General features: G+C 47.8%; 1 protein-coding gene across 4 annotated transcripts in view; it reads right to left on the bottom strand.

The window, feature by feature from the left end:
- PPM1H (protein phosphatase, Mg2+/Mn2+ dependent 1H) overlaps nucleotides 1–27,447 on the bottom strand; it is a 264,421-nt gene that overhangs the window by 86,045 nt on the left and 150,929 nt on the right. For all 4 annotated transcript variants that reach the window (XM_067697206.1, XM_067697207.1, XM_067697208.1 and 1 more), the window contains exon 5: nucleotides 440–524. In XM_067697206.1, the coding sequence (XP_067553307.1) occupies nucleotides 440–524 (85 nt within the window). The remainder of the gene's footprint in view (nucleotides 1–439; nucleotides 525–27,447) is intronic.

Below are 27,447 nucleotides of genomic sequence, written 5' to 3' on the forward strand. Positions count from 1 at the left end.
CCTGAGACTTCATATCGGAGCAGGAAGTCCTGGTGTGTCATCAGGCTCTGGGGGCTGCTCACCCGAGATTCAGACTCGTCTGAACCCCTCTGGTTGAGTTAAAGTAGTGGCAGGCCTGGGGAAGACGTATCAGCATTCTTTACCACCACATTTCGTATTGTACATACCAAGCCATTAAAGGAAACAGAGCATGCCATGTCTTTGATCGGTCACAGATGGGAGAAAACCAGCCACAATAATAAATTCACGGAGGTGGAGTGTGTCGTCACACACGGAGCCAGGATGTGTGATCCAGGAGGCGTGTATAGGGGGTGTTAACGCCATATGTCGTTTTACTGCTGTGGGCCTGCCCCCAGGTCAATAGCAACATGTTCCTCCAAAACAGCCCCGACGCCACCCCTGACGCGGCGGCGCTCTGCCAGACCTACGTGACTCTTACCAGGTACTGAAGTCGCTGGCGCTCAGTCTCAGGGGTGAATTCCGAAGACATGGGGATGATTTCTCCATTTCTGATGATTATGGCCCTGAAATGGTGAAAATGCATGTCAGCAGCCAATCTCATAAGTACCTCAATTCTGTCCTAACTCCACAGCTTAGTTCAGAATACACCTGAAACTCTCAGAGGATACTTTTTCCTCTGACCTGCACAGCAAAGCTCAGTGTTACCAACTCCCCACATTGTAAGTATCTTTAAGAGCATGACATTCTCGTTAGCTCATGAATCTGTGCCGTCCAATATGGCGGCAACCAGCCCCACGTGGGTACTGAGCATTTGAATCACGGTGAGTGCAAGCTGAGAAACTGAATTTTTAATTTTATTTAATTTTAATTCATTTAGCTTGAAGTTAAGCAGTCACAGCGGGCTAGTGTAGTAGATAGACAGTGCAGCTCCAGATCTCCGTTACTCAAAGTGTCTGTGAGCCAGCAGCCTGTTAGAAATGCAGACTCTCGGGTTCCACCGCAGACTTCCTGTATTGGAATCTGCATTGTCATAAGATGCCCAGGGAATTCAGAGGCACGTTAAAAATCTAAGAACGCCGGACCTAGGCTCCTGAGTTTCTAGGGTAATAGCCTGGGTCCAGGAAAACCACTCTTATCTCATCTTAAAGCTCAGGAAATTCACATACTCTCCAAAGTGTGCCCGACAGCTACTGCCGACTCTGGGACTTTTGAGAGAACAGAGTTCCCCAAAGCAGGCGTCTAAAAGAGCAGTTGCCGGATTGATAACTGTGCAGCAGCCTTCCCTAAGCCTGTTCTCGGTGGAGCCTCCTGTGCTCAGACCTTGTTCCGCAGTGGTCCCTGCAGCCGCCGGCCAGCTATCGATCAGTTGTGGCGGAAGGCTGCCATTTCTACGACAAATCCAAGTGGCTAGGGGAGCTGCATTCTACTCGAACCACAAAGCTCCTGGTATCAGGGAGCCAGAGACCTGGGGACCCAGCACACTTCTCTGTGAAGAGCCACAAGCACGGGGAATACCATCACTGAGCTCAGCTCTGGGTGGATGCCTCATTGACATGGGGAGGCTGCATTCTTTGTGCCAAGAAGCCCCGGGCACCCCTCCCTCCCACCGCAGAGGCAGGCAGTCCCCGACTTGGCAACAATCCCTATAAACGGCTGCAGCTGCTCAACCCCCTCCCCTGCTAACCCCTCACCACCCATGCCCAGTTGCTGCTGTCATAGAAACTAGGGGAGGGGGGCAGGCAAGGGAGGAGATGACCATAAAAATCTTGGGGGCATTAGAGAATTTATGGATCTAGGAGAAAAATGGTGGAACTGTAAGAAAACGGGAAAGTTTTGCGGGGACTGACGCTGGGAAGAGGGCGGCTCTTGCTGTAATACGCGTATCACTTCTTTTATTATGCCGCCAAAAATAGGACAGATTCAAGATTCCTTCTTATAAACCCAGAGTCACTTGTAAAATGCAACCCCCCTCCCCCAACCCCAGGAAAGGTGATATCCGCCATTCACAAGTCAGTGTGAGTTAACTGAAATCGTCTTTGTCCTACTTATCGGCTGAGAAGAACTGTAGTAAGAGTAGGGGTTTTGATAGAGGCTGGAGAAACCTGGAGAACTTGAAAGGAGGGGTCAGGAAGGTGAAGCTTAGGGCCTAATCTTAAAGTAGCGAGAAGGGCCCAGAGAATGTGGGACACTAGAGCAAAAGGCATTATGCAGTAAATTCCCACAGCAATCTTCCGTTTCAGAATTTTGCTAAAAGCTAGTCTTAATTCTTTTCCCTCCCTTTTCCTACATGGCCCCTGAATTCCAGCTTCCAGGCTCAGACTAAGAAAGGTGGGTATCCGGGAGGGACGTAAAAGATCGCGGTAAGAGGAGGAAGGAAGGGACAGTGGAAGATGGGGTGTCAGGCAGCGTGGGCCTGTGGGGAGCGGCCAACCAGACCATGCAAGAGCCTCCTCCAGGACCTAAGTGTCAGGAGGTCAGGGGCCTGGTCTGTTTTGTTCACTCTCATATTCCAGATGCTTGGTATCTTGCCTGCCACCTAGCAGGAGCCCCATGAATATTAATTGAATATAAGAACAGATGAGGGCTTCCCTGGTGGCGCAGTGGTTGAGAGTCTGCCTGCCGATGCAGGGGACAAGGGTTCGTGCCCCGGTCCGGGAAGATCCCACATGCCGCGGAGCGGCTGGGCCCGTGAGCCATGGCCGCTGAGCCTGCGCGTCCGGAGCCTGTGCTCCACAACCGGAGAGGCCACAACAGTGAGAGGCCCGCGTACCGCAAAAAAAAAAACAAAAAACAAAAAAACAGATGAGAGAACTTAGGAGAAGCTTTGCCTTGAGTCTGAGAGGAAGAGAGCAGAACTAGGGAGGCAGCGGACGTTCGCTTACACAAGGAGAGTTGGGTAGTTGTCACAGAGCCGAGAGGGGCCTTCGCCTGGAATCGCACCTGCTCCCTCGGCCATCTTTTCCTCTTCTCCTGACCAGGTGAGTCCATCCATCACTTCCAACCCCGGAGTCTTTCCTACATCAGTTATTCCCTCTGTATTCCCAACCTCTCTCTCTGCTGGCTTGGCTACCACACTCAAAACACTTTGTGTTTAAAATCAAACAAAACAGAAACCGAAACGAAAACCAAACAAACAATACTCTCCCAATCAGAAACCCACTTTCAGGGTCTTTTCCCCTTTCTTTCCCCCTAAACCAAGGTTTACACACTCATTACACATTAATGTACACATTAATCTACATTCAGGGGCTCTACTTCCTCACCTCCCACCGATCCCTCAAATACAGGTAAATTCATTTCTTGCCTTCTCTCTACCTGACTGCTCTCACCAGTCCCCAAATGGCCTCTTTGCTGCTACACCCCATGACCATGACCTCATTCCCACCTTCCTAGGCAGCATTTGTTGGTCCCTCCCGACCCCAGCTTCTGGGGCATTGCTTCTCCTGGTCTCCCTCCCACCTCCCAGGACACTCCTCTCAGACTCCTCTGGGGTTGTGGGCTGCCATTCCGCCTCTCTAGCCCCTCCCTGGGCACTCGCTTCCCAACCCTGTAACCCCCAAGATTTGGTTTAGAGTCCTCTCCTACATGCTCTGTTAGCCTGGTGCTCCCAATATGGAACACAACCTGTTTTGTACTCATTGCTTAACTGTCCGCCTTCCGAGCTGGCCTGTCAGCTCCTGAGGCGAGAGCCATGTCCGTCCTGCTCACGCTGAGGCCCCACTACTGTGCACAGAGCCAGGCAGTTACAAGCAGTACTGGCTACAGAATTTCTAGGGTCTGGGCCAAATAAAAATGCAGGCCCTCCTGTTCAAAAATTAATGAGAATTTCAAGACTGTGACAGCAGAGCATTAAGGCAAATGTGGCGGCCCGCACAGGTCACAACCCCATGAAGCGGGCCCTGACTGTACGCCCTTAATATTTACTGGATGAATCGATGGCTTCAACCATGACACATGCCGATGATTCCAAGTATCCTTTCCGGCCCACACGTCTCTGCTGTGCTCCAGCCTGGAACAGCCAACTGCCAACAAATATTCACTTGGATACTCACTGGCATCTCAGACTCGACGTGTTTCAGACTTAATGATCCTGCCCCACCACACCCCCAAATCTGTCCTTCCAGCAGTCCCTGTCTCAGGGAACAGCATCCCTTTCCACCGGGGGGCGGGGGGGGTATTCCAGAAGCCATCTCCCTTCTTTTCTCCCTCTACACATCCAAACAGGCAGCAATCCTGTGGAGTTTATCTCCTCAGTAGCATGAGAATCTGTCCCTTTCCTTGGTTTCTTCTGTTAGTGCCTGGGTTCAGGCCACATCAGAGCTTGTCTGCCTGAGTCAGGAGCTCTGCTCCCCAGGGTCACCAAGATGATTTAAAAGCATTACTTGCATCACGTCAGATCCCCTACTGCAAGCCCCTAGGTGCCTTCCCAGCATTTCCACTTTCCTTCATTATCCGGGTTTTGCCTATATTTCTGGTTTCAGTCTCACACTTGCTATTCCTTGCACTCTGCCTCTCCCTTCTTCTGGCCAACTGATTCCTCTCTGAGAGTCAGCCCAGGAGAATGCCCTCCTGGTCTACCTTCGACGCCCTTTCTCTGTGACCCCGTGGGGTCACGTGCCTGGTGTACCACAGCCCTTACCAGTCTCACTGAGATGGCCGGCCTCTGTGGCTGTCTCTAACTACCTGAGGATGCCTTCTGGGCAGAGCCTAAGCCCTGGTTTCTGAATCTCCAGCACTCAGTGTGTGGCCTGTGACAGACACGCAATAACTGTTTGCTGAGGGATAAGCGACTAAATGGATGAAGAGTGAACTAGACTTGGGTGGATGAACAGACGTGTCCAGAAGCGAAGGCCCCAAATAAGACTTTTCTTAATAACATGATCTGTAACTGTCTAACTGTCTACCGCCTGAGTCCTCAAAAACCCGCATGCCTTTTCATTGGTTTTACAAAAAGACAAGGGACCTAAAAGGATGTTGTTCTGGCTGAATCAACACTGAAAAGTGACTCAAACGATAAGGGAAAACTAGGCAGGGCCCCTGTCCTTAGTGGGCAGGGGAGGGAGAATGCAGTCACCACTATGTTTACTCTGTTTTCTCATTTCAAATTCGTACACGACGAGGTATCAGCATTCAACTCCAACGTTCACTGCTGGGGTAACCCTACCTAATCACTTTCATAAATAGATCCTTATATCTAAGTCCACTTATGTACAGAACATTCTTCGCTTCTGTTTGAACTACCGAGTTTTTCCTTTATGAGACACCCGTGGATTAAAGAATGACAGCAAGTCTGGCAGCCAAACTTTCCAGTTCCTGCATCGTGATGCCTCTTCCTATGCGATTCCCGGCTTCCTTTTGATCTTTCTCTCTTTCATCCCTCTGATCTAGGGATCAATTTGTCAGAGAGCTGGTCTCCAGTCTGGAGTAGGGTAGTGAGAGGAAGGGGTTTCAAAGGGAACAGAGTGCATGTGAAGAAGGCTGACAAATCCTGTACTAAACAACCAGTAAAGTAGAGAAACGCCTTTAAAGCTACATTCTCTCATCACAGGATCCTTATAGACTTCATATCTTCTACTTCATTATTTTATGAAATGTTTTTACTAAACGAGGATAAAAAAAGCTATATAGCAGCGAAAGTCAAGGAGAGTTAGGCACATGCCCTGACCTTTCTTCTGGGGCCTCAGGTCCAGACCTGTGGATATGACTGTGGTCAGGATGACATTTCATTCACCTACTCAGTGTCTGGCCAGAGACTAGGTGAGGGAGTCACCAGGGGTTGGGTGATTTCATCGACTAGCCACCACTTCCCACCTGGCACCCCATACCATACAGAGGGAGCGGTTCCTAAGCATATTCTGCAAAGTTAAGGCTAGCCTTTCATTCACAGAGACTAACGGAAATATACATGCTTTAGCTTCTTACCCAGTCTAATAGACGGGGCAGTATTTGTAACACGGCGAATGATAAGGTTTAATGTGTTTTTGTGAGTCAACTGCAAGGATGGGAAAAGAGGAGGTAAAGCAAAGACACTGATAGTTTTCAAACCCTCCCCCCCATATGAGGCACATGACACGACAAGGGCAACTTATTCCTAACTGATGAGAAATTTGAGTTCAGAGAACAGGTGCTAGAAAATTCTGCTACTTATAGCCTTGAATGTCACAATTTGGAGTCAAAAAGAATTACTTTTTGTTCCCCAAGCTGGTCAAAACGTAAACTGGTCAAGAGAAAACGAAAGGGCCAAACAGGATGCTCATTTCAGAGAGTCTCTCAATTTTGCACTTTCTCTTAAGGAGATCACACTAACTCCTGTTAAATCCCGTCTCAAAGCAGGAGTGATACTTTCCAAAGGCATCTGACAAACAAGCAAAAGAAAAAAAAAAACAATAAAAGATGTGATTAGGCAACCGACCAGAAGGGAAAATGCAAATGTTCAATAAACATATGAAAAGAAGCTCTACCTCACTGGTCCAGGAAGAGGAAAATTAAAGTAATGTAATTTTTGCTCATCAGATTGGCAAACGTCTATTGAAAACATTAACAATATATAATAGTTCTCATAGGGTGAGGGGAAAAAGTCATTCTCATAATTAAAGGGAACATAGACTATTATACGTTTTAAATCTCTTAAAATTGTAACTACATAAAAAAATGGTTCAGCCACCCTACTGTGGGGAATATATCCTAAAGAAATAAAGGGTTCATTACAGGGCTTCCCTGGTGGCGCAGTGGTTGAGAGTCCGCCTGCCGATGAAGGGGACATGGGTTCGTGCCCCGGTCCGGGAAGATCCCACATGCTGCGGAGCAGCTGGGCCCGTGAGCCATGGCCGCTGAGCCTGTGCGTCCGGAGCCTGTGTTCCGCAACGGGAGAGGCCACAACAGTGACAGGCCCACGTACCGCAAAAAAAAAAGAAAAGAAAAGCACGTTGCAGAGTAATATGGGGAATAATCCCATTTTTATAAAAACAAAAACTATATATAGATACCCTATATACATGAAGTATCTGATTCCAGGCCAAAATCCGGTGTGTGCTCCGTTCCTTCAGGCTCTGCAAAGGCTCTACTGGGCAGGCCTGCCGGGAAGCTGCCCTCCCCACCCCTGGTGCCCAGCCAGGGCTCTGCAGTCTCTGAGGGGAGCTGCAGCCAGGGCTCCCTCTCCCCACCCCACCATAGGTCACATTTACATACTTTTCTGCCTACCCAGCCTAAGCACCTCCACCAGGAGTCCTGGCTAAGATACTTCTCCCCACTCTGACTCAGTACTTTTCCACTCCTGGTCCTTTCCCTTTTCCACCACCTACCTGCCATCCCCCCCCATCCCCTGGTCCAAAGGCACAGCCTTTTGTTCAGAGCTCCTCAACACGGAGAAGATTCCTCCTGCCCTGCTGCATGTCATCACCTGACCCTGGCCCGGTGCCCTTGTGTGGGGAAAACGGAACACTTTGCTTTCTCTTTGCCTCTTGCCTGCACTATCAGAGAGTGAATAAGGCTGTCACGGTACTAACTGGCCACCTGGACACCTGGCTGTCTGATAATATAAGTTATGTTTGAATGAGTAAGGAGAAAGGCATGGAAGTGGGAGAGAAAGTTAATTTTCCTTTACATATCTTTGTATCATTGGACTTACAGGAATCGTGAAACATCCCTTTTGTAAATTCTGAAGAGGAATTTATTTGCCCGGATTTGGCCACATGTTCACAAAAGGTCCGGAACCCTACTAACTGCTAATTCATCTTTGTAGCACTACCGGTCTTCGTGAACCCTGTGGGACCCAAGCATTAAGGGACCACAGAATTCTTCCTGGGCCCCAAACGTCTCTCAGAGCTCAGGTGTGACTGCAAAACTCTCCTGTAGCTGCATCAGAAGCCACTAACTAAGAAGCCAGTGGCAGAATTTTGTTATAAAAATGAGAACTGGTTAAGACCAAGAATGTCTGTACCTTCTTCTATCACTTGTGTTCTAAAAGGAGACCCACAGAAGTAGGTGCAGAACAGCCAACCATGCTCACAAATGAAAACGACAGAAAGACGTTCTGAATGAAGAATGAATGGGGTGACTCGGGGATTCATCAGCCCCTCCTCTGGATGGTTAGATTCCATTTATTTTAGGCGTACAGAAGGGTCTGTACATATGTAATCCTCCCCCTCCTGCCACAGCCTGGGCATTGTGAACTACTCTGACACACACGTTTCTCTGAGGACCTAAGAACTTGAAACTGTGCCTCTTAGACACTGACAGGATGCATCCTTGTAATGCTTTTTCATTGGCCACAGGGAAGTTTTCAGTGTGTTAAATCAGTGACACTTTGATAAAACGAAAACAAAACATCCCCCGCTGCCCCACCTCAATGGCTGCATCCACTGCCCGTGGGCTGCCTACCACCACACGACTTCCAGATTTCAAGGCCGAGGCAGCCACCCAGGGGTTTGGATGTGGCCGTGGGATGGGAGCGGCACTTCCCCTTAGAGATCACCGTTGGAAGTAAGTGGAGGAGGAAGGAGCAAACAGCCAGCTACACTTCCTACCGCTTGGAAGACATCTCCCTCTTTCCAGGGCAAGCAGAACTCAGCATATACTGGTGAGTGTTGTGGGCAACGTGCTGTAGCTTACGTTCACAGCTACACTCTGGAATGGTCTCACTGTGTACAACACCCTCTTGGAGTGTTTCAGAAAGTCCCGCCCTAGCCCCAGGATGCTAGTAGCTTTGAATAGTAGCTGCTCATTCACACACCCTCCTTTCTAACCTTCAGTGAAATGAGATGATGTTGCCTCGGTGCGCTGCACAGCTCTTACGTCATCGGCTGTGACTATCAAGAAAGCTTCAGATTCAAGCAAAGGAGAAACACATTGAAGTTTGAAGAGGAAGAAGAAGTCTGGAGAATGATGAAGGACAAATGCAGGAGAACCCCAGCCAGCACTTCCTTTCCGTGAGCCTCAGGAAGCTTAAAAGCCCGAGCTCTGCCCAGTGCACTTCAGAGCAGACCACCTGTCAGCCCTCCTGCCTCCGCAAGGTAAAAACTGTGGCCTGAAGACCAAACAAAATACGAAAATTCACAAATGATTTTGCAAAGAGGTACTCTGTAAACTTGGTATAAGGACAATTAAGGAGCATATAGGTTTTCAGCCTCAATAAAAGGTCCAAGTGGCACAAAGAATGAGGAAAAATTAATATATATATATATCTCCCTTATATACGTAGATTTATAGTTATAGATGTAGATTATATACAATATAGATATATTTACGTATAAAAAATCCACATATAAATCTCCATTTATAAACATTATATATATTCATATATAGATGAAAATCTCCAAGCTCAACAATAAAGGTAGAATCTCTCTGCAGAGCTGAAATGGAAAAGAACTTCAAAATCGCCAGGCTGCTGGACTTGAGAGGCAGTTAACAGTTTCCAGCAGGCCAGTCTCCATGGAGGGAGAGGTTAAGTAAGACAAAAGTCAGGGCTCAAGCTCACTCCTGAAGGCAGCATCCAAACCACTTGGCTTCACTTTGCCACACCCCTTGGTTTCTTCTCTCTGCAGCATAGGAACCGCTGGCCGGCAAAGCCAAGTGCTCCGCAGCTAGTGTTTGCAAGAGTCCAGGTAGCACAGAACTTCATTCCCATGGCAAACAGTTAAGCAGCCAGCCAGTCCTGCAGCATGGAAACCGCCCACATGTGTAGTAAAGGGGACGTGAGTGTACAACATACAGGAGGAATCTTTCTGGGTTGTTGTAAGTTCTGCCGGTTTGCACGGGAGGTTGTAATGGGAAAGACAAAGCACTACTGTGGGGCAATGGCCGAGGTCAGGCCCTCTCCCTGCTCAGCAAGTCCACAGCCCTGGGCTTCCCTGGTGGCGCAGTGGTTGAGAGTCCGCCTGCCGATGCAGGGGACACGGGTTCATGCCCTGGTCCGGGAAAATCCCACATACCGCGGAGCGTCTGGGCCCGTGAGCCATGGCCGCTGAGCCTGCGCTCCGCAATGGGAGAGCCCACAACAGTGAGAGGCCCGCGTACAGCAAAAAAAAAAGAAAGTCCACAGCCCTGAGGGGTACCCATCCATGTGCCCCATCACTGGTAGTGAGGTGGTGTGGTAGCAATGGCACTGGCTTGGGAACCAGAACTTGCAGATGCCAGCCCCACTTTAGCTTAACCGCTAGCTCTAGGCCTTGGTGTCCTTGCCAATAAAAAGAAGGGGTAGGACAAGGCACCTCCCAGGTCTAAATTTCAGTGATTCTGAAAATAAGCCAAATATCTGCAGAGTGGAGAAATACGGACAAATCACGACAGCTACTACTTTCCCTCTCAGAAGGAGGTGATCCCCCAAATATAAACCAATACAGAAGCGCCAGGATGGGAGAAGTCACCCTTAGTGCTTCTTTTAAACCATAAAGGACAGGAGCCCATTATCAAGCAAGCCCCCCAACGTACTTTCCCTGCTGTCACCAGTCCCCTTGGAACGCGAAGCTGCAAACAAAAAGCATCTCTGACCTGATTCCATTACACACTTCTTCAGCTGAAAGTGATTCGAAACGCAACATTAAACTGCACACTTTCCAGAATGGAGGAGAAAACCTGGTACAAGGTGACAAAGAGCAACCATTCGGAAAACCCGTTTTGACAGCGCATATCCATTCCAAAGTACAGGGAGGAGGCATCCGTTTTGTCAAAAAGCATCAGACCTTGTGAATCCTCTTCAGATGCAGCAGAAGCATCTGTCTCCTTCAAAAGTACCAGAAATGTGTCGATGCAAAAGAAAGCGGGGCAGCTGATGGAGGAAGCTGGGGTTACCACCATCAGACGACATCCAGGCTGTTGATGCTAATTAGAGGGGTCAAAAAATAGCTGAAGGGAAAAAAATAACCCCAGGAGCCTGGAATTAGCTTTGGTGTGTTTTTAGTCATTCCATTTCCAGAATGGATACTAAAGAAAAAGGTTGCAAATACGATGATTCATTTAGCAGAACCTCAGATACGCAAGTGTATCAGCAAAAATATTCACCAAAAAATGGTCAGGAAAAAAAATTCAGATCTTTCAGTAGCAGCAAAAATAAATGACCGCTCGCAGAGCAATAACTGAGTCAGATGTTCCTGTTTTCCTCGCCAGCAGCCCAGTCTGTATTCATACCACCCAGAATAATTTCTCAATGTCATAATTCAGCCACTTTCTACAAACATCTTGCTATACCAGCAACATTCATGAAACCAAGTGCACCCACACAATATTTTCCACACCAGGTAGAAACCTTACAGTCATGAAAGAAAACTTTTTGAGGTGCTTATTTCTAAAAATAATGATAAGGGGTCCATGTGTATATAACGGTGGGGTTGTTTATTCTTGTTTTAAAAAATATATTCCACATTCCATAAAATTCACCCCTGTAAAGTGTACAATTCAGGTTTTAGTATATTCACAAGGGTGTGCGGCCATCACCACTAACTAATTCCAGAACATTTTCATCACCTCAAAAAGAACTGCTCGCCATACTCATTAGCAGTCACTCCCCATTCCCCCCGCCTCCCCCCAACCCACGTCAACCACCAATCTGTTTTCTGTCTCTATAGATTTGCCTGTTCTGGATATCTCACATAAATGAGATCCTATAATATATGGCCTTTTGTGCCTGGTTTCTTCCACTTAAAATAACGTTTTCAAGGTTCATCGTGTTACAGCAGGCGTCAGTACCTCATTCCTTTTTATGGCTGAATGAATATTCTGTTGTAAGGATACACCACATTTTGTTTATCCATTCATTGGTGGATGGACATTTAGACTGTTTCCACTCTTTGGCTATTGTGAATAACATCGTTGTCAACATTCATGTACAAGTTTTTATGGGAATATATATTCTCAGTCCTCCTGGCTATCTACCTAGGAGTGGGACTGCTGGGTCGCACGGTAACTCCATGTTTAACATTTTGAGGAACTGCCAATCAGTTTTTGAAAGTGGCAGCACCATTTTGCATTCCCAACTGGTGAATTTTAAAACTTTCTTTTAAAGGATCACAGAGTTCAAACTAAATTTATTTCTGAAAATCCCACAGTGGTTTCTTATTTTGCACAGTTTCAAAAGCATTTAGTTGGCAAAGTTTTGCCTGTGTGCTTCGATCTCAAGGCACATATTGAACATCTAGTGGTTCCTTTTCCATTTGTGGTCAGAGGGTGTATATTCTGTTCTTCTCAAGTGCAGGATCAATACCTATAACCTACAGCACTCTACGGTCCCCCAGCACAAATGTACACAAACACTTCTCAAGCCCCAAAATGAGCACATTTTTCTCCTAGCAAGTAGCCAGACTGGATGACTACTGGATGATTGGATGAGCCTCCCCTCCTCCCTCCCTCCCCTCCTCCCCCTCCCCTCCCCTCCCCTCCCATCCCTCCCCTCCCCTCCCATCTCTCCCCTTCTTCCCCTCCCATCTCTCCCCTCCCCTTCTTCCCCTCCCCTCCCCTCCCCTTCTTCCCCTCCCCTCCCCTCCCCTTCTTCCCCTCCCCTCCCTTCTTCCCCTCCCCTCCCCTCCCTTCTTCCCCTCCCCCCTCCCTCCCCTCCCCTTCTTCCCCTCCCTCCCTCCCCTCCTCTCTCCTCCCCTCCTCCCCCTCCCCTCCCCTCCCCTCCCCCCTCCCCTTCCCCCCTCCCCTCCCCTCCCCCCCCCTTCCCTTTCTCTTAAATAACTGATGATGACAATAGCTCACTGTTTGTGTGCCAAGGCAGGTAGTACATGCAGAGTCCGGGAAACAACCTCTTTACCAGTGCTCCATATTAGTTACAATTGGACACAGGTGTGTCCAGTTCCAACCACTATGTTTTAATAGGGCAATGCCATGGAGCAACTGAACTGAGTTCCAAGGAAAGAAATAAAAACAATGTAAGGGATGGAAAATAGATGCTTTGAAGGAGGTTAAAGCAATTATGGTATTTTAGCCTGAAGGAAAAAATGAGCAGTGATTTGATCACAATCTCCTTCACGCAATTTGAAACCATTTTATTGAAAGAATGGTGACTGACCAGTTTCTTCATGCTCAGAGCAACACAAACAAGAGGAAATTCTATTTAATCAAATCAGTAAGATTCTATGGTTGGAAACAAGAAAAGAATCTCCTAATCTTCACATTATACATTGACCGAAGCCAATTCCAATGGGTCTCCGTCCCTGAAATTCTTCAAAAGGACATAAGGGAGCTTTGTCTATATTTGCCTGCCAAGAATCTTGAGGCATCCTTTATTGTTGTTTCTTTACGATGCTATAAATCAGGAACTACATCTGTGGTGTGAGGGCAAAGCCGGATCCACAACCATTCACTTCAGGCTGTGTACTGTATAATGTACTTAGAAAGTCTTACAATCTATACCACCGAAGTAAACAGGTCACCCTCGGTGCCACATGCCCCTGCCCAAAATAAGCTACGACATGACTTCACCTGGCAGGGCAGGTGGCTTATCTGTGGCCCAATGGTTAGATAACAGGCTGGATGCCTCGCCTGCAGGGCTTCCTGGCTCTAGCAGCCCATGGTTACCCCATGTCAGGTCTTCACATAGAAACGCTTGGGAAGCCCATCTCTCATCCACTGAACATAACCATCATTTGGGTTTGGGGAGCCAGTTGAGGTGTAGTGGAAAGGGATCAGGGCTCAGAGTTCAAAGTCTAGCTCAAGCTATGAACTAGCCATGCTAGGAGCCACTCTGACACTCAATTTTCCCCATTTGAAAAAGGGTAAATACCTCTTTCTTCAGATTAAATGAGTTTATGTGCAAAAGGACTTTAAGCACGACTTATTAAGCATAGCTGATTGAATCATTAAGGGAAACATACATATCTACAAGCCAAAGTAGAACAGTCGTTACTCAGAACTTTGTTATTTTGTACAATAACTGTCCACAATTGTGATCCTAAAGAACTATATGAAGGAAAAACAAAAAACAAAAAACAGTGTATCTAGTGACCTCACTTAGGCTTTAATGATGAAATGGCATGCTGACTTCCCATTGTCATAAAAATGACATGTGTTCGGGTACCCCCAGAACTCCATGGAAAAGAAGGGAGATTGACAGGGTAGTAATGGAGCATTCCTGCTTCTCTTGATCACTAGCTTTAAAACCCCACCCTGTCCATTAATATTAATGCCATAATCTCCTTCAGATTTTTCCAAGCATATCTGTAATTTAAGATTTCATTTTGACAAACAGATATACTACAGGTTCCCATGCCAAATCCCCTTTCCCTGCAAAAATTCCACTGAGCCCATAATTTACCTGACGTTATTACAACTGTCCAAATGAAAAGTGAGAGTCTGGACTATGTCTGTGGAAACAGAAAAGTCTCAGAGGTACAATATATTAAATTTTTAAAATTATGTGTGTATTTATTAAATGTATATAATCTAAAAATATATTCTTCCAAGTAAAGGAGATGAAAAGGTCTTAGAATCTGTTGAAATGCCCAGGTTGGACAATGGAGGGTGATGATGCTATAGCAACAGGAGAGACGGGAAGAGAAACCCATCTGGAGGAGAAGACACTGCCTTTTGATTTGGACATGTTGAATTCAGCACACGTGCCTGCTGCCCAGGGAGAAGGGCTAATGAGTCCACAGCTGGAAGTGTGGGTATGGTGCACAGGAATGAAGTCAGTGCTAGAAAAAGAGGTGGGAACAGTTATGTTTATATGGTAGTTAAAACTATGGAACTGAAACAAGTATTCCAGGGAATGTATATAGAACGTGGGGATAAATATTAAGCAAGAACATAGAAAATGGGTCCATTCCCTCATGTACCTGTTGAACTCACTTCACAGAGTAAATTGATGAATTGAAGTTGCCCCCTACAATGTTTTCCATGGAACACTCTTCTGAGTGATAATAGGAAACCACCAAAAAAACGCATGCTCAGAAGAGTTTGGGAAACACTTTTCTTTGTCACAGGACTTTTCGGAGCCTTTAGTATAGTAAAATGTGTCATTGTTCTCTAAGACTAGGTAACTCTGCAATAATTCCCAAATCTGACTAGGGGAGGAACATTTCTTAACCGCTCTTCACTTTTCTACCAAGTGTAGGTCAAATTCAGGGATGGATGCCTGTGACTGAGCTATAGCCTAGGGACACAGTGGGTTTCACTCTTGGGAGCTGCACCATCTACTCCCAAAAACCTTCTCAGATGAAAAATCAGGGCTGTTCTCTCTCTCTGATTCCATTTTCTTTTTTGAGAGGCACTTCCTTCACAAAGCTTCAGAGGTAAAGGGGGCTGAGACCAGGGCGGGGGCTGCCTGGAAGAAAACCAAGCTCTCTCCCCCTCTCTCCCGGCCCCTTGGTTTTCTCCATTCTAACTCTTCTCTTAAATAATTTGCCAGGTGTGAGAGCTCAAGGTGTGCTCCTGCTACCCTGGCTTCAACTAGTTCTCATTAGAAGTTTGGGGGCTTTCTTGTTCTGGTTCACATTTTATTTTTGTATTTGCTGCTTCTCTGGAATGACTCTCCCTCATCACCGGGACTGGGGGAAACAGGCAGACAGACTTCTCTGGGTCCTGATTCCAGCTTAAACAAAAGAAGACCCCAATATGTTCCAGTCTGGCTTGTGAAGGGACTGCATGGGGATTTAAGGCCAAAATGTGTTACTTATATAATGTGTTCCTCTGCCTTATCCTCTGTCCATACATATAGCTCCCTGTTCAACTTTTGGGGATTGGTAGGCAGGGTCCAGATAGGACCTGTGAATTAGAGTTTTCAGGGCTCAGCTCTACACAGCTTCTAATTCCTCCCCTGGGACTTTCCGGAAATCGAGTTGAGCTTTAATTCATCTCTGCAGAATGTCATTGCCCCTCTACAGCTCACCTAGTAGGTCTTATTTCACACACAGGAATCTCTCTGACATGCAAGGTAAAGAAATGTATTCTGGACCTTATATTTTTCCCATTTTGCAAACACTCAGACCATTCATTAGTATGGTGTTAATTTAAGACCCTATTACTTCTGATGGGAAGTTGGCCAAGAACGGACAGTAACACTCACCAATCAAAATTGTTCACAAACTTAAAACCCAGAATAGACTTGTACCTATGGAACATGGTGAAGACAACAGAAGTGACCTTCCTTAGTTATATTTGAAAAATCGAGGTGATTGAGGAAGAGACTAATTGGCTTCTGGAAACTACAGGTGTAAAGCTGATGGATGACAAAGGAGGAGAAGTACCAATTTATTTCTATTTTACTTGTCAGGCGGAAGGAGAAAATAAAGACGAGTTTAAAAAAACAAAAAACTAAGGCCCAAGACAGATGAAAATATTACAGAAGAGAACTCTGCTGCAATAAATGGGATGGAGTCTTCTGGCTTCAACAGATTACATCCCAGGGCCCTAAAAGTACTTGAAGATGAGGCTGTCACAGTTCTGTCAGGAATCTGGGAGGAACAGCAGTGAAGGGAAGATGTGACCAAAGATTAGAGACAGGCAACTCAGGTTCCCTTTTCAACAAAGGAAACAATGGATTCTGTAAACTAACAAGGAGGGACCTGATATCAACCTGGAGGAAGATTCTAGAGTAGGTCGTTAAAGGGAAGGCTCGTGAGGGCTAATAAAGGAAAGCAGCGGTCACTGGTGGTCTGCCTGAGTCCACTAAGAGGAAAGCCTGTCCCTTCCCAAGCCCTCTTCCTCCATCCCTTTTTTTTTTCCCAGGTAAAAGACATGCCACAGGCAGAGTATCTATCTATTTGGACTTTAGAAACCACCAAAATTGTTCATGATCTTTTGGTTGACCATGAAGGATAGGAACAGTTTAAGTAAAAAGAGGTAAATCAAAAGTGGTTGAGGGGCTTCCCTGGTGGCGCAGTGGTTGAGAGTCCGCCTGCCGATGCAGTGGACACGGGTTCGCGCCCCGTCCGGGAAGATCCCACATGCGGCGGAGCAGCTGGGCCCGTGAGCCATGGCCGCTGAGCCTGCACGTCCGGAGCCTGCACTCCGCAACGGGAGAGGCCACAGCAGTGAGAGGCCCGCGTACCGCAAAAACAAATAATAATAATAATAATGAAAAGTGGTTGAAATAGCTGCAAAATTAAAGCGTTTCAGTCCAACAGACGGTCATCGTGATTTGGCTCTGTGGCATGACTGACAGGAAAGTGAGAGTGGGCTCAGCGATGCTGTCCTGACAAGGGGGGTGGCCATCACTACACACAGCACGCGGCAGCTCAGTGCTGGGTGATGCCATGTGTGAACAGGGCAATTCCACAAGAAGAGGGCCAGGGCCAGAGACCTGGGGCTGAGGGCCTCTAACCAGCTCTCTGAAGACCATGTGAAGGAAACCAGAGATGTTTCCTCTGAGGAAGAGAAGATTTGTGGATGGTCGCAATAGGTGCCTTTGAGTATCTGAAGGACCATCAAGTGAGAGAGTGAGTGATCATGTCTATGTGATAGGCATATGCCTTTCTTTTCTTAATCTCACTTATTTGTATTTTTAAAAACTGTATACCAGTAACATCTACTGCTTATGTAACAGTAACAAGTTTGCTGTTTGTTTTGTTTTGACAAACTGTTTCATAACGTAAACATGTGCATATAAATATACAAACTAAGTTCCTGCACGAGAGGACCGTCATAAACGAAAAGGAGGTGCAGGCCGGGGAGTTCTACGATGCCGCCGGGCTGGCAACCCTGGGGATGTGGTTGTGAAAAGGTGAAGAGTATTTACTGAGAAATTTAAGAAAAGAGTAGGAGGGGGGATGAGAGGAGGGAGGGCAACTGAATCTCGGAGAAGCTGACTGACAGAGCTAGGAAGAGCACAGGAAAGGCTAGGAACCCATGGAAGCATCTCTGCCAGGAACCGCAGCTACGAGCGGGAGAGAGAAACCAGGATTTCTTGCCACAAACCAATTGGACCTGCTTAAGCTGACTGAAGAGGTGGCTGTGATGTCAGTCAAGATACCCCCAAAGCCAAAGAGTATCTCCAAGGGCTCAGAAAAGAGAAATCTCCTTCTTCCAGAGTTCCCAGGGAGCACTCAATGCCATAATTGGTCCAGTTGGAAAATGAGACTGGGGGAAGGTGGGTGACCAGCAAGAGGAATACCAAAGGCGAAGCCCAGAAGAGAGACCTGTGGTCCAAGGCGAGGGTGGGGGGGAGGATGGGCACTGTCTGGTTCTTTTATTGGCAACTGAGTCATTCCAACTGCCTGCGCGCGGGGGGGGGTCTCAGCCACATGACCTGTTATCCCCACTCTGCCTCACGCTCTGCATATGAATCTGAATTACCTGAGTACAAACAGTACTCAAGAGACAGGAGAAGAACATCACCAACACAATCAGGACCGTGACTTTCCATAGATAAACCAGTTCCCGTTTTCAATGGGCTCAGTAGTGCCAAAAGCCAAAACTTAGCTTCCTAGGGATGCCATTCCCATTTGCGACACAAAGATGGACGGGAAATAGTTCTACTGTGGGCTAACACACTGGAAAAAATTAAAATCTTCAGGTGAATACAAAAATATCTTAAGCTCTAGACTAGCTACTTAGAGTTTACCTTTTTCCTCCAACTGTAAAATAAAAATAAACCAGTTCACCCTTGTAGATCTCACAGGAGTGAAGAAAACAAATTAATGAAGAGGTCAATTCACCGGAAGAAAAACACACCCTAGTAAATCCACCAGAAATGTGTCACTACAGATATGCTATCTTCCAACGTTCTTCTGGGGAAAAAGTTCAAGTTGTAAGCTTGTTCTTCTAATAAATAACCCCATTGAAGAGGCTCTCCCTACGGTGACACCACTCCACAAAACACTCAGGGCAAACAAGCCGTCAGATTCCGATCTCTATGGACCTATTCAAATGTACACTTCCAATGTTTAGCATCAGTCAGCAAGGCACACACTCCACAGAACAAGAGGCTCCTAGGGCACAATCGTCCCGTTCCCAGCGGCTCTTGGTCCCATTCACAACCACCACTCAGAGGAGAAAGGCAGATGGAGGCTTTCCGCATGCAAATCTTTGCAGCCTCAGCCTGGTGCAATTTAGGAGTGGGGTTAAGAAGCGATTAGAGGATTAATAGAGGCGTTTGTTATAATTTGAAACATGAGTTTGCTGCTCAAAAGGCTAAACCGTAGTGCTCGAAGCTAAGTGCTTAAAACTGCCCCAGGATCCTCAGGTCATGTATCCTAATCACGGATCACATTCTTTCAATCGCACATGACAAAGTTAACACTTTCCCATGTTTGGCTGGGATCACTCAGAGTCGCTCGCTTGTAGCTGTGAGATCTCTTTCATGAGAATCAACACCTCCATTTGGTTTCCACATGGATGATTCTTGGAAGTTACAAAGTCTTTGAAGGGCATCTATTTTTGCCTTGAGGTCTGGTGGCGTCAGAGTTCGCGTCAGCTTCACAGATGAAAACTATCTGAGCGCGATTCATCCATGCCTACAGCACTCTCACCAAAGGGAGGTCCCTGCATGTGTGGGGTTTCTGTATTTATATGGCTTATGTGTTTATGTGTAGTTAAAACAGTTCTTGCCAGTTTCTGAGGTCTAAGGAATTTAAAGATGATCTATAATGCACGATCATCGGAGAATGAAATGTGGGAGAATTCATTGGTACCGTTAACCCAAAAAACTCAGCTTCTTGACCGAATCAATGTTTGTTCCATCTTGGCAGTAGGACATCAGCTTTGCCAAAGCTTCAAACTTCTTATCTTTCTCCCCACACTTTTACTTATACCTTTAAACCATGGAGAAAAGCAAGGGGCATTTGACCCAAGAGAGATTTCACAGCCAGGAACTACCTGGCCCCTGAGTGGGTTTCTCTTCTCCATGAAAGGTTGTGGATGGAGAGGCCGCGTCCCGGAATGACTTAAAAAAAATTACTTTTCCTATAAAAGATGGTAAAACAGCTGAAAGACCTAGAGTCATTCTGAGGGGTAAGCACTGAGTCTCAGGTTGAAGATTAGGTTCTAACCACAAGCCAGTCTGACTCTGCTAGATCACAAAACTTAAGCTGTGCTGCATGGTGTGCTATGGAGATGCATGTGTGAGTTTAAATCAAGGGCTGGGCACTGAATCCAGGCAGAGTGAACACTCCCGAGGGGAACCTGACTTCAGATCACCTGCCTCTTGTGCTGAGGACTGCCGCGTGGCCGTGAGTCTAATTGTTCACTACTTGGCAAAGCAGGTGGGAGTACATCAGAAATTGCTACAACCATTTGAGAGCCTCCAGCTCAGTTCTTCCTCAGCAACTCCTCTCTCCGGGGGGGATCATCAGAGAGAACAGGTGTCAAACACAGAAAGTTGAAATCACTAACGTGACTCCAAAACTTACTGCAGTTCCTTAAACACTTCCCAGAGGTGCACAGTGCAGAAATGCGATACATGACGTTTCTTCACGGAAATTTTTTGAGCTTAGAAATCCTCATAGGACAGTCGTTTCATTTGAGGGATGAAGAACCCACGATCTAGGGAAGTTAGTGGTTCAGCCAGACTCTTTCTTGAATATGCTGTGCTTCCTCCTGCCCACGGAGGTCTGTTATTTCCCACCTAAACTGCTGGTCGTTTGGTTGTTTTGAACATTTAGGGACGCCACTGATGCATTCAGCTGCCCTCTAGCAAAAGGTGAGGGTTCTTCCCCATCTGAGATCCCTGCCTTAATCCAGCTGCTACCTTTCTTTCCTGCTCTTCGTTTCTTGCTCCATGCCAGGGGCGACCACCCCTCTCACTTCTCTCCTTTGAAAAATCTGATAATACAAAAAATGTCGAACTCTGGTGAATTCCTCCCCAGACAATTACCAGGGACAAAAATAGTGAAATGAGAACAAGTGGGAGTGACCCAGAAGGAAAGAGAGAGTGTGCACCTGGAGAGATCACTTACTCTGGAACCGGTATGTTGAGAGGTACCATCTGGGGACAGCCAAGTCCCTCGGCTTGTGTCCTACATTGCCGAGAGGGGAAAACGAGCACTGGAAATGTAGGTACGCCCTCAATTCCAGAGAGGAGATCGGGGCTGCCAACGCCAGGGAGAGCCAAACCGCCAATCTGTGGCAAATGCGTCTCACCCACGGGTCCAAGCTACAGGGAACACCAACCCTCTGGACGTATGGAGGGCTCAGCTTCCAAAGTGGCTGGACATTTTTAATCATAAAAAATGGACCTAAATCAAAACCATGTGACCTTGAGCGTAATGGGAGCCCCAGTAACACTGTACTTGTACTGATCAAATTCGAACTTCCCGGACCTTTCTTCCTCTCCCTTATTTTCTTTCTTTGGGCAAATATTCCCTGAGTGCCTACCCTACGTGGGGCCCGCGGATCCGGCAGAGGACCCGAGGGAACAGTCACTGCTGCACGGAGCTTTCAGCCCTGGGAGGAGCAGTGATCTGAGTAGGAAGATGGGGGCCTCAGACAGGGAGGCCCGAAGGACTGGCAGGGGGATCCAACTGCAAAGCCGGGGGAAAAGCAGTGCGGGCAAAAGCAAGTGTGTGCGCAAAAACCGTGGCGGGGATGCCTGGTGTGTGCAGGGGCTGGATGAAGCTCAGTGAGGAAGACGAGACAGGCCTGGAGGGCTAGCGAGGTGGGCTGGGCCGTCAGAGGACGGGGCGGGCTGTCGGAAGAGTTCAAACGAGATCAACAATAAGCTCTGCAGGGCTCAGAGCAGAGGATTTCTCTTTCACAAAGGTCATTCTTGGGTGCGGAAAGTGGACGGTGCAGGACAGAGCTGGAAGAGGGAAACAGGAGTCTGTCGCTGAAGCTTCCGTGAAAGAAGGGCCAGTCCTGCCTGAAGGTGGGCAATGGAACAACACAGAAGAGATGTACTCCCAGTGTCATGTGAAGCCAGAACCACAGGACAGGGGTCAGACGGGATGGGAGCCGGGGACGGTGCGGGGAGCCCATGATCACTGGGACCGAGGCGGGTGCTGCCCCGCAACTAGCCGTCTCCTTCACGCTGCAGGTCCCACCATTTAGTGTCACCCCTGGACTAAGCGTATCTACTTGCCCCGGCTCCTTTAAAGAATATGGTAAAGCCCACAACGGTATCAACAGCGTCATGGTCTTTGAAAACAACAATACTATTTATAAGCAATTTTTTGGAACAACTAAGCGGAATTGAGCCTGCTTCTGGCAGAGCTCTGAGGGGATACAAAGAGAAGATTTGATTCCTGCCACAAATGAGCTCTGGCCTATTAGGGGAGAGAAGGAGAGAACTGCAATTATGCTGCGGTGTGGAAAGAGAAGCAGGAGCACAGAGAAGGGGAGACCCTGGGGTCCCGAGCACACACAAGGGCACCATAAACAGGTCGCTGCCTATGAAGGCACAGGGAACACGGGAAAGACCTCAAGGAAGAGGGGGCGTCTAAGCTGAGTCTTGTAGAAGACATTCCGGGGGGGCTGCTCAACAGATAAGGAGGGAAGCAGGGGCAGCTATGAAGACAAGGGGCAGAGGACGGCTTGGTTCAGGGAGGGGTAAGCGTACGCTCTGGTGTTGCTGGGGCTTGGGGTGCGGGGTTAAGAAGCGGCAGGAGATGAAGGTGCAGAGAGGCTGACAAAGGAGCCCAAGGAATCTGGACTTGATTCTGAAGACGGGAAGTCACTGGTGGGCTTTCAAAAGGGACGTGGGGTGGCCACGGGTGTCTGTGGTCTTGGGGACTGACTGACTGGCTGGGCACCAGTGAAGCAGAGCGCCCTGTAAGGAGCCCTGGTGAGGCTCCTTTATGGAGCCCACAAAAGATGCTGTTGGCTCCGGACAGGAAGTGGTAGCAGATGTGGGAGGGGAGAAGGGACGAGAGAGAGAGCGGGCACCGTGAGGCTATCCTAGGGTCCTAGTTTAAGTAATGGGCTGCTTGGTGACACCATCAACCTGGGAGCACAGGAAAGGGACACCACTTTGGAAAAGAAACTGTCTCTAGTTTTGGACACTTTTTAAGTGTGAACAGGTTCACGGCGACATCTTATTCATTCAGACTTTACCTTGTTCTAGAAAGGATTTAAACAGAGATTACATAAATACACACAAGGTTAAAAAAGTAAATAAATATATGTGGAAAATAAAACTGGGGAAGATCAGAGGAAGCTAGGAATTAAGTGAATACCAAAAACATGTGCTGTAAGGCGCTTAACTGTCCGAAAAGCGGCTGCAAATGTTTCATGACAGGCAGCAACGAAACCACCACAACTGGTCTACCCACCTCAGGGTCCCAAAAAAACTCTCCTCTCCCCCTTAACCCCAGTTCTTTCCCTAAAGAGCACATTAGAGAAAAGTGCCCAGTGGTACGTAGGAAAGAGGACACTGTGTGATGAAATGGACAAGTCCCTCAGCAGGACCCCTGCAGTAAATCCAGCAACACGTTTCCCAGAGCTGTTCCTAACCTTCTCCAAGCTCATGTCATCAGAAAAAGCTGTTCAGAAAACCATTTCAGGTGGCCACATATGTGAGGGCCAGCCTCAATCCAGGGACGAACTTGGAAATTTCTAGAGGGATGTTAGGACTGGCAATTCTCCCTACGCACTGTTTCTCTCAACAGAATCTTTCAAAACACTGAGAAGTATGGTTACCCTGGCCGACAGATGCCTGGAGAGCCGTTACCCTACGTGCCAAGCCAGAGGCTCAGAAAATGGGTTATGCTTGGGGATGTGGTGGGAAGACGAGTGACAAAGTCTGAGGACAGCTAGAAGGCCAACCCTGCCACTGCCTCCCCGGAAGCCCCCTGACATTGTGTAGAGAAGAGGGTGCGGTGAGATGCCCCCTACGTGCCAAGCCAGAGGCTCAGAAAATGGGTTATGCTTGGGGATGTGGTGGGAAGACGAGTAACAAAGTCTGAGGACAGCTAGAAGGCCAACCCTGCCACTGCCTCCCCGGAAGCCCCCTGACATTGTGTAGAGAAGAGGGTGCGGTGAGATGCCCAGAGGCGGGTTGCCATGGGGCCCGAGATGGGGGAGACAGGTCTGGTGTGGGCTTATATATCTGCACAACATCAGAGTAAGTGGGAGATGCAGGTGCATGAGAGGACTCAGGGATGGGGTATGGAGAAGCTGGAGGGAGAGGAAACCCTGGGGGGTGGGCTGCTTTTTAGGGGGCAGGCGTGAAGAGGAACCAGCAGTGAAGGAGGGAGAGAGGAAACGAGAGGGTGAAATGCTGGAAACCATCAGAGACCGTTTCCAGGAGGGAAAGGTTGAGTGTGTATTTCCGGCAGCTGCCGTCAGTCCCTTGGCAAGTCAGCGGGTGTTTTAGTTAAGGAAATACTAGCTGTTGTAACAGATAAACCCTCCCAGTCTCAGCGGCTTAGTGCCGCGCATGTTTATTTCACCTGTGAAACATACAGTCCAGGTAGCAGCTTGGAGGTGGGGGAGGGGCCTCATAGGGAATCAGGCTGCCAGGTGTTCCGCCTGCTCCGGCTCACTGCCGAGGTCACCCTCGTTTGTCAGCAAACAGTCCGCAGAACAGGGAAGAGAGGATGGGTGTGCATAACAGTTTCCTGGGACTCGCATAAACTGCCCCAAACCTCATGCCTAAAATAACAGAAATCTACTCACTTACAGCTCTGGAGGTTAAAAGTCTGAAATAAGGTGTCAGCAGGGCCATGCTTCTTCTGAAGGCTCTAGGGGAGGACCTTTCCTTGCCTCTTCCTAGCATTCCTTGGTGTTTCTTAGCTTGTCAGTTTAACCCCAGTCTTGGTCTCCATCTTCACCTGTCCCCCTCCCACCATCTCTGTCTTCACATGGCCTTCTTATAAGAACACGAGTCCTTGGATTTACGGCCCACCCTAATCCAGTAAGACTTCATCTTAACTTCCACCTTCATTACATCTGCAAAGACCCCATTTCCAACTAAGGTCACATTCACAGATAGGAGGGTTAGGGTTTGGACATACCTTTGGGGAGGGACACAATTAAGCCATTACAGTGTGTAAGAGGTTTTTATGGGTCAGGCCTCACCTCTGCTCACACCTCCTTGGCTGAAACTTAAGTCACATAGCCACACCTACGCTCCCACACAGCAGCGGGGGAGGGCAGTCAATGCCCTGTGCCTGGAACAAGAGGGAGAGGGTCTGGGGAGCAGCTAGCTTGCTCTCCCATACAGCAGGGTGAGTAAGGTGGGGAAGGAAACTGTATTCCAGGGACATGGCGGGGACAGAGTCGAGGATGTCCTGAGAGGAGAGGTGGAGCCAGGGGACGCCCATCTCGTGGGAGGACCTTGGACATGAAGGGAACTGACTGGAGGGGGACAGAGCAGTGAGGGGAAGCTTGTGTAAGACGAGGCAGCTGTGAGCATGTTTTCAGGCAGAGGGGAAGAAGCCAGAAGGAAGGAGGCCAATGAAGACAGGGACGGTAGAAAGGATGGGTAGAGTCGGCTTCCCGAGGAGATGGGACCAAGAACACTAGTGGAAGAAATCGGTATATCCCTGCGGCTAAACACAGCAAAGTGTAAACTCCTGTGAAAAACCAAACGACGAAAGAAAAGAGAGCTGGGCTTTGTCTGGCTTTGTCACCCTGGCACTCGATTTCTTTGAAGCCTCACCTGGGACATACTCATTTTGCGCAGCTCCTCGTACACTTTCAGGTAAGCATACTACACACTATGCACAACTATGCTAGGAAACCCATGAGCGCTATCTCTCTCCCAAGTACTACTGGATCTCTCTAGTGCCGTAAGTCTGACAGTTCTTATAGAAATGCTGGGTCAACCGGAAGGCTGCCCGTTGGCAATGTAGTTAAAAGCGTAATCAATGCCTTGGCGTAAGAAACCACAGAGGCTCTGCAGGAGGGCAGTGTTTAGCTCTTCCTGGTGTGGCACTGTCACCTCCCAAAGGCTCTGGCCTCCAGACTGGCACTATTTGGGGATAAGGAGGCTGTCTGCAGATCCCGAGCTCAGGAAAAGCTAAAATGCATGGATGTGGGTGTTCCCATGTGGAACACCACTGCAGCCTTTCAAGCAGCAAATCATGATGGCCGTGACATGTACGGGAGGCCGGATGCAGCATCCCACGAGACGCCACTCAGTCCTGAAGCAGAGGGCAAGAGGGGACCGCTGCCCACTCACCAGCACAGCCAAGCTTGTGGCCTAAACAAACTCAGCCTGCTTGAGAGGCTGCTCATAAGCTGAATCATTAAATATCCCTTCTGCAGCACAGCACGAAGGTTGGTTTGTTGGGTCCATTTTATTTGACATTTATTCAATGTCTTCTACAGGTAAAGGCACCGCATGAAAAGTATGGTGTTGAAAGCACAGTACTGCATGGTGGTTTTCAACAACTCAATGGAAAACCCAAAGGGACGGCTGACGGGGGATAAAAATCATGTTAACAATAGTAATTATCATTACAGTAATAAAAACAAACATTTATTGAACGTGTACTAGATGCCAGGAACTATGCTTAGCATTTTACACATTTATGATCGTTCTACCAACCTTATTAGAGATAAGGTCTTTTATTATCCCCATTTCACTGTTAAGGGAGCAGAGGCACAGAGAGGTTGGGAACTTTGTTCAAGGTCACACAGCAGTATGATAAGTGGCAGAGCTAGGACCAGAACCCAGCTAGGCTGTCTCCAGAGTCTGTTCTATTAAACACTATATATAGCCTGCTCTACCATACATGTTCTTATCTCTTTTATTCATTGGGCTTGTGTTAGATTTTACCTAAATGAAGAGTATGAAAAGTGCATAATACAGTCTAGCTATTTTTTTAGATGACCTACTAACACTGAGAGCCGGAGCAGCCCGTTTGGAAGAGGGACCATATGTCCTTGAAATACTGGTGGCAATTATCATTATGACCTGCCAGCTCAGATTCACAAAGAATGAGGCAGAGAGGGGAGGAAAAAAAACAATACATAAACTCTGACACAGAAAAGAACCAAAATGGGGGGTGGGGGGATGGGGAGCCAGTAGAGAGATGAAATCAGTGTGAAAATTAATTGCATGAATCCAATTTTTGCAGGCAGGCCGCGTGGCCCACGGTAGGGAATGAGTTCCCCCTCTGCAACCTCAAAAGCCTCTTGCTTGCCTGGAAGAGAAAAGCTAAGCATCCAAGCGCTGAACGCCAAGCTCAGCCCGAGGCAGAGGGTCAGGCAGGCTCGGGGTCTAGCAGCTCGACTGAGGGCACGTGAGGGCTTCTGTGCCACGGAGCTCCCCGGGAAGCATGACCTTGACTTCACAGCTGAGTCTTGCAAGAAAAAAAAAAAGTGTGTGTCTGTCAAATGCTTAAGAGCCTGGAGGCTTTTTAAACGGCTTTGCTGAAAAAGGACTTTTCTGTGTTACTTAGAGACAACTATTGCTTGCCAAAAACACTAGGATAAAAAAAAAAAAATCATAAAACTTGAGAGCTGGAAAGAATATTACAGGCTGCCTAGTGTGCCCCCAAACTACCTAGAGCATAATTTAAACTTGATAGACACCCCCCAACCCCACCCAACACTGGTCTTATAAGAGGATGCTGGCTTGAATTGTTCTAGATCTAATTTGGTAAGAACAGAGTTCTAGAGTCCAGCGCTAATACTTGGCAGCAGTATTGACTAAGATGCGTTTTACTCCACAGT

Source organism: Pseudorca crassidens, chromosome 11, assembly GCF_039906515.1.
Source record: "Pseudorca crassidens isolate mPseCra1 chromosome 11, mPseCra1.hap1, whole genome shotgun sequence".
Taxonomy (NCBI): Eukaryota; Metazoa; Chordata; class Mammalia; order Artiodactyla; family Delphinidae; genus Pseudorca; species Pseudorca crassidens.